Here is an 18,723-nt window from a genome sequence, read left to right as displayed (position 1 = left end):
GAACTCCCTTGGAAGGGGGTGGACGAAAACCCTAGGGGAAACCCTAGAGAATTCGTCCAAGGGGTCCAAGATAAGGCCTTGGGTCTTGCTTAGGCCCTAAGCAAAGGATAACTAGGGTTTCCCCTAAACCCTAGTTCCCTCAACTATTTAAGGAGCCTCCTGGCTCACATTTTGGGTATTGATTTCTTTGGAAGAAACCCTAAGGCCGAAATTGCATACTCTCTCCATCCTCTCTCCTCCAAGTTTCCTTCTTGCTAGTTCTTGGGTGTGATTCCATTAGAGGCATTACATTTGTGGTGCTAAGCTTCCAAGAAGATCAAGATCAAGATCAAAAGGATTATCAATTGTTTGCTATAACAATTGAAAGGTATGTAAACCCTAAACCCTAGTTTGTTGATTTCGAAATTAGCCTCTCTCCTCTAGGGTTCTTATTTTGCAATTCAAAGTTGTATGTTCAATAGTTAAAACATAGATCCAAAGTAGGTTGCATGTGAACTTAGGAATTGTTTTCTGGTTTATTTGTTTTACCTAAAACCCATCAAATACATGGGCAGTTTAGTGAAATTGTGAGAAATGTGTGATTATGCGATTTCTTAAGGCGTAATTCCATATTTGAAGACTATGATTAAGAACTTTGTGAACCATGTGTCCTTGGAAATTATAAAAAGTTTACATTTATGAAGATAAAAAGGTCATATATAGTTCAAAAGCTATAGTTTTTTTTCATAATTGTGTGTATGGCCCTACATTAATTTATTCGGTAGAAGGATCACGATACTAGCTTACCTCTATAGTAGATTCTATGAGAAAAGTAAGTGTTTATTTTCTAAGAAATAAATATGAGGTCTTCTATACATTTAAGTAAAAAGTTATGTTAGAGAATGAGACTCAATTGAAGATAAAGTGTTTGAAGCCAAATAATAGAGGAGAGTATAACGAGAAAATTTTTATTGAATATTGTGCTAAGATGAAAATTAAGATGGTGCAAATATCTATAAGGATGCCTAAGGAGAATGGAGTTACAAAAATAATGAAAAAAAAAGTTGAATGAGAGAGAAAAGACTCTGAAACTTTATGTAAGGTTGTTGAAGATGTTCATGCATATTTGGTAAATACACCAACGTATCTAATCAATCATTAACCCTCGGTTCTGATAGAGTTCAAGATTCCATAAGATATAAATGCATGGTTAAGATGTGACTCTTACATACTTAAAAGTATTTACATGCGTCTCTTATATCAAGATCAATGATGTGGGCAAATAAAACCATGGGGAAAAGGCTAAGAAAAGCAAGTTTTCTAGCTATGGTTTAGATGAGAAGGAATAATGTTTATAGGAAGAAGGGTCATCAAAATAAAAATGTAACATTCCAAGAGAATTCATTATATAAAGACAATCTTTAAGCATACCTAGAATAAAAGAGAAACCACACAGTAAAGATCAAGTTATGTTTGAGGGGTTATGTAGAATAGCATTAAAATACTAATCAATAATTCATATATAGGAGAGATCTCGGGAAGTAGTAGGATCCTTAGATCAGAGTGGGAGTTCTAAATTTGATTCTAAAAATCAAGTAGATTTGAAAACCTAGACTATTAGAAGATTCACCATATAGAGATTGTCTCTAAATAGATACTCTCCATTAGAAAACTATTTATCTAGCAACTTTGAGAATGAAGGATTGTATATAATGGAAGAAAGCTACATATTGTAAGATAAGCTCATTTGATAACAACTAGACTATGTATTTCACTATTTTGTCAAATTACCCACATGAAAGAAAGCACTGTAAAACAAATGGGTGCTCTAGGTAAATGGTCAGTTGAATAAAAACAAGACATATAAGGCTAGATTGGTGGTTTATGAAATAAATGAAAAGGGGGATGAGTATAATCAGATACATGTTCTAGTTTGGAAGATGATTACGATCAGATTAGTATAGGATATTGTGGCTCTAGAAGACTTACATATAGAGTAACTAGATGTACAAATAGAAAGTATTCAAATTGTAGACAAGGAAAACCTAGAATGCATACTCGAGAAAACTTTATATGAATTAAAGGAAGTACCAAGAAATTGGTATTTGAAATTCAAAATTTCATGCAAAGGAATAAGTACACAAGATATGATACAAATCATTGTTTCTACCTCAAGAAGTTCCATTCAGTGTAGATTATCTTGTTGCTATTTTAATGACATGTTAGTGGTTGGATCATACATGGAGAATATTAACATAATAAAAAGGAAGTTGTCTAAGGAATTTGAGATGAAGGAGTTAAGAGTAGTTAGATGTATATTTGGCATGATCATAGTCACAGATAGAACGTGAGCTACTTTAAAACTTTCCCAAAAGAATTATATCATGAACTGTTGGATAAATTCAACACGACAGATGCTAAAACCATAAATACACTTTTAGGAAGTCATTTAAAGCTCTCAAAAGAATAATCATCACAAATAGAAGATATAGCTAGGTTTCCTTATATATCAACAATAAGTATATTAGTATACAATATGGTATGTATTAGGACAAACTTGCTTATGTACTCCTTAAGTTTCATTGTGTTTCAAAAGAAAAGGGCTTATATTGAAAGAATTGCTAGATAAGACTTAAGTGTACGTTCATATTCGAAGAAGAACCACATGTTGTATGTTTACTATGGGGGTACTTTAGTTATTTGAATATCTATACTTCATAAGAGTTTCTATTTTAATCACATAAGCATAATACATGTCATTATAGAAAGTGAAAAGAAGTTTATCTAGCTGAAGAACTTCCTATCGAATTTAAGCATGAAACAAGAAAACTACAAAAAATCAATGTTTCATGTTAGGACTAAACAAATACATATGAGGTACCACTTCATTATAGAGTTGATTAGTGATGGTATATGTCCTTAAATAAAATCATTAGAATGGATAATCTGGTTGATATGTTTACCAAGGTAGTGATAAAAGAGAAGTTGATGCTGTGCTCAACTCAGCTGACCTTTTAGATAAATAATGAGAAAGTGGAAGACTAAAGAGAAGAGGTAACATTGTTTTGCGTTTATGAGAGGATGAGAGGTACATGCCTTGGAAGGAAGATGATTAGTTGATCAACCTCCATTCGGGAGATTGTTAGTTCTAGAGTCTAATTACTTCTGGAAGAGTTCAAGGGTGCCCCACATCGAAAATATTTCTCGTTAAAAATATAAATACCAAACCACGGGTGGTACTATGTTAGAGTTTCCACATTGTTTAGACACAATATATATATATATATATATATATATATATATATATATATATATATATATATATATATATAATGTAATTGTAACTTCATCCCAATATGGACAAGAAATCTCTCTAGTTCGCCCGTCAACATAGCATGATTAATCTAATCGTGTCAACCACGTAAATATATTGTATTATATATATATATATATATATATATATATATATATATATATATATATATATATATATATATATATTCCTTTCAACTTTTAATTGTGAGTTTGTCCTAAAAATATCCAACATACCACAGGTCCATCCAATCTTGCATCATGGTTATCTAAGTGAGACAGAGTGTTATATATTGATTGAATGTCAAGGCATATTATCGAGGGTGGCCAATGTTGCAGTTGAGACTAGTTAGCTTCGAAAACTGCTTCAAGAAATTTAGTTTTAGCCAACTAAATTTTTGATCGTGTATTTAGACAATGTGAGTGTCATATAACTTTCCGCCAACATGGTTCAACACCAACATACAAAGCATATTGAGAACGACATGCACTTGGTTTATGAAAAAAGTGGTTTTGGGCCATGCTCGAATTCTTCATGTACCATCCACCTCTCAGCATTCCAACATCTTCACCAAAGATCTTTCTACATCTTTGTTCATGACTTTTAGTCCACTTTACACGTACATACTCTTCCTCCATCAAATTGATGGGGATGTTAGTGTATGTATAGTAGATATATAACATCTTATATTCGACCATTATCTGGCCCATGTATAGTCGTTATTACCATGTAATGTTTATATTTTTTTATTATTAAGAGATCACATTCATGAAAACATATTTGGTACAACTCTCTTCAAAGGTCGGAGTAAAGGCATACCTTAGTGCATCCAATACAGAACCTATATAAGCATGCAGGTACTCTACCCTTGGGGTGTCTATCAATGATCCATTATGTTGTTGTACTTGTCCTATAAATCGGCCACCAAGGTAAGATGATGTGAAAGCTTCATAAGTAATTTGTTTTATTTATATACCATTTTCGTGGATGTAGACAGAAGGATTTCCGTATTCGTCCTTCAAAAAGTTAAGTAGCTTTTGGAGAGTTAATGGAATCACCGGAAACTGAGATAAAAAGTATATAATGAAAATAGGAAATTCACTATAATAGGAGGATAAAAGAAAGTATCATTAATAACATAGTAACATCAAATGATCAAACATTCAAACCTGACTGGGTATGATTTCACCTCCACTGTCTGCAGTTGGAAATAAAGAAGATAGTATATTATGTATACGTTTCATTTACCGACTAGTGTATGATGGTCGATTTACGTGGCTACCAAACAAAAGAAATATGTAAAATTAATTTAAAGTCAATACGTACATATAAGAGTTGCTGCTGTGTCTTCAATAGCATCCCTATTGTCCATTTCAAGACTACTGGGGTGGTCCTTCACATATGCTATGCCATAGTGGTTTATGCCTATGAAGTCGAATGAACCCTTGATTGTTTCTGATTCAAGTTTGGTAAAAGTTGGAATTCGGTTTCCTGCATTCTTCTTCATTATTTTTGGGTATTCCCCATTTACCAAAGGATTTAAAAACCTAAAGTAGAAACCATGAAACATATGTCAAAGTGAAATTTGACTTAAAAGACGATACTATGACCGACAAGAGTTTCTAATTAAATAAATGAGTCTTTTGGTAGTCCAGTTTCTATGATCATAATTTGTAAATAGCTACGTAAAGCATATTCAAAATTTTATTCTTTCAGTTTCAATTTGTGTGATCATATTCTCTACACAAATTAAATTAAAACTTAAAGCAAAATATAGCCAAAACGTATTGGTCGGTCAACCGATCATTGTCGATCCTTTTGACCCATATTGAAAATTTTCCTGTTTTGAATGTTACACGATTAACCTGTTATACAACGTTGAGCTTTTCTTAAATTTTATTGGAATTTATGAACACTCACCAACCCAAATTGAAGGCCATGACTCTTTCGGTGGCTTTGATATCTTCTATTGTGTTTGTATAAGGTTCAAACCATGTGGCCATGAGATCCATTCCAACAGAACCATGTTGCACAACCTGCATCACCAATGATATCATCCTAAAAAGTAGTGAATGGTTCTTTCTTTCTTTTTGTTTTGGCTAAAGAAGATACATATGTTGAACAATGAACAATATAATTGTACTACTCTCTCATGCATGGGCCTTACTTTGAAGAAAATGAGAACTCTCGATGTACATTGAAGGTGCTTTTTGTTAGAAAATTAGGATAGAAACAGAATATGATATTCATTGGTTCTTCAAGGACCGTGTTTGTTCACTTTTCGAATCGATATTTCTTCCCTCTGTATGAGTTACGAGAAATTCGACCTAAGATAATCCTCAAAGGAACAATCGATGTTCTAGACACATAAGATCGATCAAGAACTAGAGAGAATTTGGTGTGTAAATTTTGAATGTTTCAAAAACTAGAGAGCGTTCTAAAGTGTTTCAAAATTCAAAAAACAACTTCATTTGGATAAGACAGTTTAGGGTTGAAAACCATACATAATTACATTAGAAACCCCAAAATCCAATAATGTCTATAAAGGTTCCTCTAGCGCCAAGGGGCGTTGCCCCTTGGAATCCCGCAAGGGGGCGTGACCCCTTTAACATGTATAAATACCATTAAACAACTTCTTTTGGTCGCACTAGAATCGATCTAGATTAATACAAGTGCGCACTTCGCACCACCGACCTCGTATTAAAACTAAAATATAACCCCATTTGAAAACATGTATAAATACCATTAAATAAATGAACCGATAACATTAAAATCACCAATATTTTTCTTGGTGTATACCTTTTTTTAATTTTTTTTTTAATTTTTTTATTTTTTAAAATACATACTTACAAAAGAGAATGAATAAGAAAGCAAATGACTCCATGACTTTATCAACTAACTGCGATCTTTTCCATGCTAAAAATCAGGATAATTATAAAAGCCTAGATACCATTTATCTCCCTGTCTATTTGCAAAAATGATAAATAAAAAAAGAATACTAACTTGGTCAAGGGGAAGTCACATGATGTTAAATTACTTGGTTATTTTTTTGTAAAGTAAAGGGACGCCGTTTCTTGGTATAAATTTCGGATGTAAACAAATAAAATGGAGAAAAAAAACAATGAATAAATGTAAAATAAAATAGTTATTAAATTTCGTCACTTTTTTAAATAAAAGTTAATAACAAAAGGAAAAAAAAATCACGCGTTTATTAGTTATTACATTATACTAATATAATCTATCTATAGTACCTTTTTTGGAAACGGCATTTTTAGAGTACGATTCTAATATACCATGTGACCTTTTTTTAAATTTATTCACATTAATATTTAAAAAAAATATAAATATAAATATTCATATTTGAAATTTTAAAAGATTTTTTAAACCATATGCATACACATGTAAGAGTAAGAATGGATAGACTCGCATAAAGAATTCGAAGATTCGAGAACTTTCGGAGCAACCCGTTTACTTGATTATGCATCAATAATTATACACTTCTTTTATGTACGTATGTAACGAATGTCATTGATAAAGTTATATCTAATTATTAAAATTTTATCAATTCTATAAGTTTATAAAATAGTAAAAGAATCTATTCAATTATATAAATTGATGACGAGTTGGAATATAACTTTACAACTTTTAAAAAAAATTGTTTTGCTAAGTAAAAGGTAAATTACATCAATCATCCATCATGCATATATTAAAACGTACGTTTAGTCTCTACTTTCAAAAATTAACTCGGATTGTCTCTCGTTTGGTTTAAACTTGCATGTTTCGTCCCTTATATGCGGTTTTGTTGCGATTTTAGTCCGTGTCTAATATGAAATGGCCATTATGCCATTTGTGAATTTCTTTTCCAATTAATTTAATGTTAATATTATTACTATTAATTTAAAAATATAAAAATAAATTTGGCCCCAAACCCCAACCTTGATGCTGTTAAACATGACCTCGGTATTTCAAATCCTTATCCACTCTGGCACTCCATCCTATTTATCTAGAAATACCACCAGCGACGAACGACCTTAAAGTCAAAATCCGGCCACCGGACCACCACTTAGAATGGGCCACCACTGTTGGACTACCACTGTCTTTTTCTCACTTTCCCTTCTTCTATGAAGCAACAACATCACAGATGGCATCACAGACGGCATCAACAACGTCAAACCTTCGTTTTTAGGGTGGGTTGATGAATGTGAATCAGGCACCCGGAGGTGATACTATTGATCCACCAAAGGTGTCGATCGAAATCTTCATTCTTCTTATCCGACTCATGGGTTCTGATTTACAGGTTTAAGGTTTAGTTAGGATTCATTTGTAGGTTTAGGGTTTATTTAGGTTTAATTTCATGTGTTTATTTGGCAGATTTGTGATGGCTAGTGATGGCTGAAGGTCGATTGAAGAGGTAGTGATGATGATTGAAGGTTGATTGAATAGGTGGTGATGATGATTGTTAATGGATGGTTTATGGTGGTGATTGTGGCTGGTTTTGTGCAGGTAAGTGGCAAGGGTTGATGATGGCGGTCGATGGTGTGTAGATTGAGAATGAAAGTTGTGTAATGTTGGCGAATGGTTGACTGTTATGGAGGGAAAACGTTTATTGTTAGGTGGTGAAGATAATGAGTATAAAGGTGGTTGATGGTGTTGTGGAGATGAAGAAGACGATGTTCCCCTTTCCCCCGGTCAATCCCTTTTCTTTTTCACTATACGGTGGTAAAACTGTGATGTATGCTAAAGTTCAACAATCTAGAGCTCGAATCGAGGGATTTCATGATCGATTTTGTTTGCTTCATTACCGATTTTAGGTTTGGGGAATATATACAGTGGTGGATTGTATCAAAACAGAGGCAGGAAGATGTGGAATAGAGGATAAAAGAAGGTGGGACCCACAAATATTTAATATCTTTATAAAATAATTATATAAATAAATTAAAAGACTATATAAATGAATTACAACATTAAAAGAAATCAGTAAGGGCAATATAGTCATTTTAGGTCTCGAGGGATCAAGTGTGTAAGTTTAAAATAAATGATGCACGGTCCGAGTTCATTTTTGAAAATAAGGATTAAACGTGCGTTTTGACATATTCACGAGGGACGATTGGTGTAATTTACCCGTTATGTAAATTTATAAACACAAGATATTCATTGTATCATGTATGGTAATATATTTATCCTTTGTTAATCGTTATCACGCACGCTTGGCTACAAATGATTATGAATTCGTAATCCCAAGTATTAATAAAACAATATATGATAATTGAAGTTATAAATCGTTTATATATATATATATATATATATATATATATATATATATATATATATAGAGAGAGAGAGAGAGAGAGAGAGAGAGAGAGAAGTGTCAATTGAGAAAAAAAAAGATTGAGAATAGGGAAATTAATTTCAGCCACACATTTATTTTGCCAAAAAACACTTGAGCGTACCGACGGAAATGAGAATGGGATACACGTGTGTTTTCAAACCAAACATATTTCTTTGAACTATGTTAATAATTATCTTTATATATATAAAAAACATAGTTTTTTAAGGAGCTATTTTTATCGAAAAATTATTTTAAATATATCAAAATTCATAATTTTTTATTCTATATAAATAGACATTCATATTGATATAGTTTTAAGATAAAATAATTTTTTTTTATTGTTTCAACTCTCGTTATTCATAAGTGAATAAAAATGCATCGAATTTTTATTATAGTGCGTTCGTTATTCACTTATGAATAAAACGTATACTTATTTTTTTTAAAAATTTTAAGTATAATTTATATATGAATATAATATGTAATAAAGTTTTCTTACCTAAAATATATATTTTTACATTATCTTTCGTCACATGTTATATTCATATATAAATAAAACGTGTATTAACTATCGTCATATGTTATATTTATATATGAATAAAATATTTATCAGATTTTGTTACAATTCATCTGTTATTAATATACGAATAAGTATTATGTTAATAAAAGACGAAGTGTTTTGAAAATTCAAACTTATTATTCATATATGAATAACAAATGAACTGTAACAAAATTCTGATAAATGTATTATTCATATATGAATATAACTTGTGAGAAGAGATAATACATGTTTCATTCATATATCAATGATAGTTAAACTGTAAAAAAATAAAACATATTTTTTATTCATAAGTGATTAATGAGTATACTGTAATAAGATCTGATCAATTTTGATTCACTTATAAATAATGAGAGTTAAAACTATAAAAAATAAAAACTTTATTTTATCTTAAAACTATATCAATATGGATATTTATTTATAGAGAATAAAGAATTATGAATTTTGATATATTTAAAATAATTTTTCAATAAAAATAGCTCCTTGAAAATTTAACAAAAAAAAACAATGTTTTGTATATATTAATGTAAAGATTAACATAATTTAAATAAACATTTTAAGTTGGAAAATACATATGTATTCATTTTTCCTTTCTGCCGGTAGGATGGAAGGTTTAGCGGAAAAAACAAATTATTGGTTGAGAATGATTCCTCAATTCTTAACATTTTTTATTTTATCAATTGAACTTCTCTATCTCTCTCTCTCTCTCTCTCTCTCTCTCTCTATATATATATATATATATATATATATATATATATATATATATATATATATATATATATATATATATATATATATATATAATCCAGTTCCGATGAGAGCTAAAAAAATGGTGAGGAGTACGAGGACAATTCCCAACCACCAATTTCGTCAAGGGAACAAACGTCAAATCCAATACTTAATCGTGGTGCATTCGCATGCGACCCACATCCGTGGTAATTAATACATACTCGATGATTTAATGGGTTTTATTTTTTATTTTTGATTTTTATATTTTTTTATATATATATTTTTTAAAATCAAACAAAAAATAAACAACTATATACTCAGTTTTCACGGTTTTTTTTCACCTTTTCTATATTTTTTCGTTTTTTATTTCGTTTTTTCATGTTTTTTTATATCTTTATACATACTTGAAGATAATATTATTTTTGTTTATTTTTTATTTATTTTTTCGTTTTTTTTTTTATTTTTTTGGTTTTTTAAAACTAAATATCGGTTTGGGTTTTTAATGTTTAATAATTACAAAGGATCATAATATTTTCCGTTCATACTGTTTTTGAATCATATTATTTTTGGATAATAAATTTTGAATCAAATTATTTTGAATCGTATTATTTTAAATCAAATCATTTTTGAATCATATGATTTTGGATCAATAATGTACTCAATTAAATAAAGTTGTTGTTCACTTCTTTTTTGAATCATAAATATTTTGAATAATCACATTTTGGATCATATTATGTTCAACATTTTTTTTAAAAAACTAATATTTCTTAAAATTAAAAATATTACTTCAAAAACTTATTAACCGCGGACGAAAATTATCAATATCCCACACATAATTACTAAAACGCCATCTTGCGAGATATTAACGATAAATAAAATCAAATTTCCACCTTTTATTTTTTCAATCCTACGATAAAGATTTGTCGTCGCGGGTCGCATTTATTTTTGAGTCCTCACCCGATCCAACTTATATATATATATATATATATATATATATATATATATATATATATATATATATATATATATATATATATCACTAAATGCCAATGGTCACTTTTCTAAAGTATGATTCTAATAATATCATGTAGCATCTTAAAAATTTATTCACATTAATATTTAAAAAAATATATCAATATCAAAATTTTGAATTTCAAAAGATTTTGTAAACTACATCTCAACTTATTTGGATTTTGGATTTATTATGACGTCTACATATCTTAACATTTAAAGTAGCAATCCTTTAATTTTTTTGCATGAACATCCAAAACCATATTTTATTATTATTCGCTTTAAAATGATATTCGAATTTTGAGTTTAATCTTATGTATATATCTTTAAAAAATTTATAGTTGTATCTTTATAAATTGATAATGATAGTTAGTTTGTGGATCGGTTTTAATTAATCATTACATTTTACATAATTCATCTCTTATAAATATTTATAATATTTTATTTTTGTATCTTAAATATCGTCCACATCTAGCAAAAAACTTAGTATATTTTGAGTAAGTAACTCTTAAGCCATTAAAGCACTGATCTTTTGCTATATTTGAAAGACATAATTCTATACAAATCATATAAAAATATTAAGTCATTAAAGCACTGATCTTTTGCTATATTTGAAAGACATAATTCTATACAAATCATATAAAAATATTTGTTAAAGTAATTAATTATTTTTTAGAACTATATGATGTTTATATTTTTTTCCTTTCATGGGAAGATAATAACTTTTTTTATTTACATAATATTATCATACAATCATTTTAACCATCTTTTGTTTGAAATAAAAAGCAAAATAAAATTATGAATCATTCAGTCTCATTTATTAAAATACAATATTATCATATATTGATAATCATATCTCAATATAATTTAGTATTGAATTTTTAATTTTTTTAGTTTTATTAATTGATTTTCATATTCTATCTTATAAACCTGCGGTTTCCATGGGTCTCTAACCTAATATTATTATATATAATAAAAATCAATTGTTTTATGAATAGTAAATTTTGGTGTTTTATACTTTGGACACAATATTTTAACATGTTGGCAGGTTTGGTCTCAATGTAGAAAATAAATTACAAAAATTGTCACTATAATTTACAGAAAACGTCCATATACATTTTTTTTATAGAAATTATTATATATAATAAAAACCAACAATCGACTTTGGCCACACCATATTAACATGTTAATGGGTTTGATGCCTATGTAGAAAATAAATTTCAAAAGTTGTTCATTTAATTTATAGAAAACATCCATATGTAGTTTTTTTTACAGAAATGATCATGTGTTTAAATAATATACTCTTTAAGTTTGACATTTTTGCCACAAGACTTTCATATGTTAGCATGTTTGGTCCTTTGTAGAAAATAAATTATAAAATTGTCCCTATAAATTATACAAAAAGTCTCTTAGCCTTTTATTTTATTTTATTTAACAGCAAATGGTCCATATGTTTTAAAAAGAATAAAAAATGGTCATTATCTAATAGAAAATTTACATGACTACGACCCCTACAAAGAGAACATTGAAACTTATGAGTTTTGTAAAGACAATTGAATATTACCGGAAGGTACGTCCCCCACGAAACGGGGAGAAAACAATTTCTAGTTACTAATTTATAAGATGACATAAACATGAAAGTTTAGGGTTTATGGTGAAAATCTTATAAGAATATTATTTATTAAATATTTATAAGATGACTAATAAAAAATATAAGATATTACTAATAAAAAGTTTCAACTGAAAATCTTAGAAAGGCAAAAGTTTTACCGAGTATTTTTCCCAGTACAATCTTACAGCTGATGCATGTGCCAGCAGCATATGGTGAGCTGCAAGGTATGGCTCGGTGGTAGAGTCACCTTCGCTACAGTTAAATTCCCCAAATGGGAAAGAACAACGTCCAGGAGGTGTCACACCCACATCATAACCACCTAAAGCCAATGCATTGGGTTCATTCAGAGTAGTCCAGTGCGAAACCCTATCACCAAATTCTCTGAAGCAAACGTCAGCATATGCAACAAAGTCTTTCCTGCATTATACGTACACAATGTCAAACCATATCCATATGATCATGCACCTTAAATCCTTAATTATAACACAAACTGAACTTGTTTTAATTAGTTTGAAATGTACACTGATTTTCTACTAAGCCATCCTCTGTATTCATCTTCAAGTATTTGGGGTAGATCGAAATGATTTAATGTGACATGTGGTTGTATTCCTACATAATTAATGGGAGTGTAACTCAATCTTTTTATGTAATGTAAAAGTATGCATATTGTTGGCAATTTAACTATTTAAGTAGTGTTTCTTCCAAATTAATAACTCAGTTATATCTGACCATGGCCAATAAGCCTGTTGATGAAATCATTGTAGAATTGTAAGCCCTTTACATTGATGGATCCTCTTCCATCTGAAAATAAATAAGACTGTGCATAAACAAGACTGCAAAATGAAGTTACTGAAATTTCGAGAGATCCGATCATTAAGTGAGCCTAGCTACTTGGGATGAGTCTGGACCAAGAGATAGAAAATCTAAATGCTTCCAAGCCTGTGTCTGCCATAAGTTCAATGTCTTCCTGCAACATCCGAATGCAGTCAACTCAAAAAACAAGCATGTGCAACGTCTTATGCTTATTTGTTGTAGGTTGTGGCAATTAAATCACTATGATAATGATATATACCTTGTATTTATGATACCCATCACATGCTATGTCTCCATTTGGTCCATTGTACAACGGGAACCCTTCATAATATTACATCAGAAATAAGAAATTACAACGGAACAGTTGAACAGAAAACCATGCCCTACATGTATTAATTACCTGAGTGAACAAACGTGTCCCAAATGCTTAAACTCCTTCCATCTTCCAGCACTGCTCCTTCAACCTTATCGGACATAGATACATTCACACAGTTAGCTCCAAATTGACTACACACACTTCAAACGAAAAATTAAGAGCGCATACCTTACCTGATAAGCAGAGGTTCCTGCACCAAAAACGAATTCAGCGGGAAAATCATCTCTTCCATATTCATCAACCACACCGTATACAAAGAATCGTACATGGTCATAGTTTCCAATCACCAGCAGAAGAGAAAGAGCAAGAAGACAGACAGAACTCGACATGGTCTTCTGCAATCGCAAGTGATCGTTGAATCAACTATCTTCACACTACATATGATGATGATTGATGAAGTACAAGCATCTTAACCTTGTGTTCTAGATTTATTTTATAGATAAATGGTTGGAATTCGAAAGACAGATATTCTGGAAAGAATGGACAATAAAGAAAGATTTAAAACATGGAACATCTGTTACTATACTTTTTCATTCCTTGAAACAGTTTCCGTCGGTCTTATTCGGGCGTTATTCGGGTTCGGATATCAGCAGGTAATTTGGGCATATACCAATACTTGATCTGAAAACCAAACTTAATATTAGTACAATATTCACAATTATTAATTTATGTATAAATAAATTGTGAAGAATATTTAAAACAAATCAGAAAAGTCAACAAATATTAAAGACGTTTATATGTTTTGGCTTACTAAATCAAATTAACTTAAAAATATCATCCAAACAAATATGTTTAAGATTACTAAATCAAATAAAATAAAAAATGTTTATACTTTTTATTAATCCATCAGATCAGATATGTTTCATGCTTTTAAAATGAGAGGAAAATGTTAATGTTGTCCCACATCAATGGACAAAGAAAAAGAAAGCTATTTCCATGTATATAAAACAAGAAAGAAGGCATCAGAAAAACGTTCTATGTTTAAAAGACAACTTAATGGTTTTTGAATAAAGTTCAAAAATAAATAGTTTATTTCATTGTTTAATGATTTAAAGGGGATGCATATTTGTCCTACAATTTTTTTTTCAACTAATGAGCATTGCTCGTTTATGCCCGTTGATAAGCAACTCGAGGTCAAGTTTCAAAATTTAGGCTTTAAAGGAGTGGAATGTGGGATTAGATTGTCTCCGAGTTTATCTATGTAAACAATGTTTAACCCCAATTAGGAGAAATTTAATTGAAAATCTAAAATCCAAATGGCATACGGTAATTTTTATTTGGTTAATCGGTCTGAATAACCCAAAGCTTGTTTGGTTCAAATGGGTTATGCGGTTATGTTTTTTTATGACAACCCCACTTGCACCTTCTTAACGTATCCCACTAGGAATACGTTAAAGATAACAAAATTGCTATCTTTAGGACGACCTAGCTAACGGTCGCGAATCCGTCCTAGTGCCAGACCCAAGCACTCGCCCTCGCGCCCAGGTCCAATTCTTGACAACAATCTCCGGTATATAATAGGACAAAAAACAATTGGTCGTCTCCCAGAGCGACACGTGTAGCGCCCCAGGGCGTTGTCCCCTATTTATTCTGCACCAATAGCAGATGACCACTAGTGGTGCACGATCCACCAATGAGACTCCTCCACGTCCTGTCGGCCCAGACGGGACAAAGGACACTGTTAGGATCGTGTGCTGGGAACAACATGTATAAAAGGGCCCTTAGTCTCCAGAAGAAGAGATTGCCTTCTTTCCATCTTAAACCCTAATTATCTTATCCTCAAACATACACTAACTAGACCGTCGGAGCTTCGTCCCGGGACCACCTCTCGGACGTCGACTAATGTTATCTCTTCATTGTTGTGATTACAAGACTCAACCCAACCGAAATCATCAAGTGATGGTGTTAAGTTCAAGGCCTATATCACAACATTTGCCGCCATTCGGGCGTGTACTCATAGTTACAAAACCATGATACGACTCTAGACATCAACGATGACGGGAAAGGGACCTATGGTGTCCGACAGAGAAGAGATGAGTCCACTCAGATCCATGTCGTCGCTCGACGACATGTAAGCATCCGTGTCAGAGGGACAAGCCTCCACCCAAATGCCAGCAACACAAGTATCAGGTTCCACAACGGAAACTGCAGCGGCAACAATATCCGCCCTATGGAGACCGCCACCCGTCACAAGAGAGCATCTGGTTACCACCACGATTGCAACACCTCAGATAACGGTGACCCAACAGTCGCAAACACTAACCCAGCAGCCACAACTATCGACTAAGCAGTCGCAACCGGTGGTTTCTCAGCCGCAATCGCTACCACAGCAGGCGGGGACGAACACTTGGTCCCCAGGAACCATATTGTCTTCCACACAACATCCAATGTCAAACTACTAGTTCTATCCAATAGCGGGCATGCCGCACATTCTGCTTTTTGATCAACAACCTCCAATGCTCAACCCCTACTTCCATCAGTTGTAGGGATCCATTCCCTAAGTATCACCGTCGCAAGAATCCAACCCCTCACTCGTCGTCGACACAACAACTCAATGCCCATGCTCAACAGCCGCAGGGGCCGAACCTATACATGCTCCAACAGCCGGGATCGAGCTCACAACTATAGCAAAATACGCAATCATGATGTATGGTGGTTTTCCATATCCACACGTGGAAAACCCAGTGAGGAGCACCAACTATGCTTTTTTCCAGGAGCTCTTTCAATATGAGATCCCACACTCGACGATGATACCAAACATCCCCAAGTATGACGGTACAACCGATCCTGACGAGCATATCAACACTTATGAGTTGATGATGATGTCGCTGAGGATGGACAAATGGTTCACATGTACGTATTTCCCCGTTATGCTATCGGGAAACACATGAAAATGGTTCAAAGCACTACGACCTGGCAACATCTCAAGTTTCGAACATTTACGATACCTTTTCCTCAACAATTTCATGCATCTAAGGAAGGGCAAGGGAGATGCGAATTCGATAATGGCATGCAAGAAAAAGGAGGGAGAGTCGATAAGGGCGTATTATGACAGATTCACTCTGGCAAGGCTAAACGTCCCGGTCCACGAGGAATTCCTTGTAACTGGCGCTTTCGCCCAAGGTCTACCCCCCGACCCTTTGTCAAAGAAGATACATGGGACGATACCTCAGTCGGACGAGATTAATATAAAGTCGAGAAATATCTTAGACAGATAGAAGGTGAAGAGAGAAAAGAAGCCAATCTAAAGGAGGAAGCAGTCTCTCGTCCCAAAACTGGCCATCGAGAGCGCCATGACAAGCACAACCGACACTCGTGACACCCATCCAGGAGATATCATCCATTTGGAAAAGACGATCACCGGGGTCACCGAACCGATGTCCATGCAATCGATAAAACTCCTTCGAAGACGGAAAAATAAAAGGGCAAGTACTGTGAGTTTCACAACAAAAAAACTCATGATACTGACGAGTGCATGGTACTGAAGAAAGAGATTGAAGAAAACCAGCTAAAGGGCAACCTCTCCGACATCGCAAAGGACCTGAGATCCAAGTTCGACGCCGATCAGAGGAATTCCTAAACTCAAAAAGATGCAGGCAAGTGCCTAGAGAAAAAGAGCGACATTTTCACCATCTCCAGGCCCCGCAAGAGAGGTGAGCCCCACAAAGCAAAGGATGACACCGAGGTAATATTTTGTAACATACTCAATATCAAATTTTCGATAGATGACCCAAGGCCACCAAATTGGTGATGGAAAACATAGGTTACAAAACTTTTCTTATGAAAATCGATTTCGATAAAATAAGAAACTTACCTTGAATATTGTTATTGCAAACAACCTTGAATCCTTCTTCAAATCTTTTGGATGCTAGTACCACAAGCGTCGTGCCTCTGATGGTTCACACCCAAGACTAGCAACTAAGGATTATGGAGAGGGAGAGGTAATTTCCGGCCAGATCTTTATCTAGGGAAGGAGTGCCAAAATTAAGGAGGAAACCCTAAATCCCTAAATCCCTTTGCTTGGTGTCAAAGCTAAGTTTTAAGGAGGAAACCCTAAATCCCTTTTCTTGGTGAGTAAGCAGTCCGTTCCCCTCTTTCAAAGGGCTTGGACGAAACCTCCTTGGGCTTGCCCAAGTGATTTTCGTACACCTCATCTAATGAGGTCCATGGGCTATTTTCCTTAACTTTCAATAAATAACCAAACAGACCCTGTACTTTTAATTAATCCAATTAATCCCAAAATTAATTTAAATTAATTTATGATTAATTATTAATTAAATATTTCTATTTCTAATTAATATATTATTCTCATAATATATTAACAAATCATTTATTCCAATTTAGTAATCAAATAATAAATCAACTTTCTCTCCAAAATAATCCTGTCCAATTGCTAGGTTTGAGGGCAACCCAAAAGGACTGTGCTACTATCAATTCAAATTTATACCAGATATAGTTATGGGCTTAGATACTTAATCCAACAGTCTCCTACTTGGATACGTCTGTAACTATAACTGTCAGTATAACTTCCAAATTGATCAACAAATTGTAGCTACCAAATGTTGTTGTCGAACTCTGACCCAGTCAGTTACGCGTCCTAAGATAAGTGATCATATAATCCTCTGTTCTGCAAGATATCATTCAGACATGAGACATGGAATAGAATCAATCTCATTTTCCAATGCTTTGTTTCCTGATTTTTGATTTGTAATGACAAAGAACTACTAATCGAACACATCAATTTAGTCATGGTCGGGCCCGACACTATAAGTCAACACAAAATCACCGAGGGGCCCAAAGATATCGTTTTTCCCGTTAAGGCAAAAGGAACAGATAAACTTTGACTTATATGTTTGCTCCATTACTTATCAAATCATGCACAACAATATGTTTTATAACATCAAGTTACTAATGCGTTTACATATCATCAATGCACAACTAATTTGTAAACCACAACTCATATATCTTCGTTTAAAGATTATAAAATATTATCGCCTTAGTATTA

General features: G+C 32.5%; 1 protein-coding gene across 2 annotated transcripts in view; it reads right to left on the bottom strand.

Annotated features, from left to right (window-relative positions):
* The window catches only part of LOC145137111 (beta-glucosidase 11-like), a 29,021-nt gene extending 14,715 nt beyond the window's left edge, over positions 1–14,306 (bottom strand). The window contains exons 1-12 of one of the 2 annotated variants that reach the window (XM_079071249.1): positions 13,892–14,306; positions 13,743–13,806; positions 13,602–13,663; positions 13,421–13,496; positions 13,259–13,330; positions 13,051–13,138; positions 12,688–12,946; positions 5,213–5,328; positions 4,619–4,839; positions 4,462–4,490; positions 4,269–4,356; positions 4,112–4,202 (exon numbers count right to left, since the gene is read on the bottom strand). In XM_079071249.1, the coding sequence (XP_078927375.1) occupies positions 4,112–4,202; positions 4,269–4,356; positions 4,462–4,490; positions 4,619–4,839; positions 5,213–5,328; positions 12,688–12,946; positions 13,051–13,138; positions 13,259–13,330; positions 13,421–13,496; positions 13,602–13,663; positions 13,743–13,806; positions 13,892–14,047 (1,322 nt within the window). In that variant the 5' untranslated portion in view covers positions 14,048–14,306. Of the gene's footprint in view, positions 1–4,111; positions 4,203–4,268; positions 4,357–4,461; positions 4,491–4,618; positions 4,840–5,212; positions 5,329–12,687; positions 12,947–13,050; positions 13,139–13,258; positions 13,331–13,420; positions 13,497–13,601; positions 13,664–13,742; positions 13,807–13,886 lie in introns of both variants that reach the window. The other variant, XM_079071250.1, reaches the window with a different exon arrangement.
* Positions 14,307–18,723: the final 4,417 nt, after the last annotated feature.

This window comes from Lactuca virosa, chromosome 9 (assembly GCF_052849685.1).
Source record: "Lactuca virosa cultivar CGN04683 chromosome 9, Lactuca_virosa_CGN04683_v6, whole genome shotgun sequence".
Classification (NCBI taxonomy): domain Eukaryota; kingdom Viridiplantae; phylum Streptophyta; class Magnoliopsida; order Asterales; family Asteraceae; genus Lactuca; species Lactuca virosa.
Note: the sequence above shows the minus strand (reverse complement) of the source record. Positions and strands in the feature narration are given on the sequence as shown.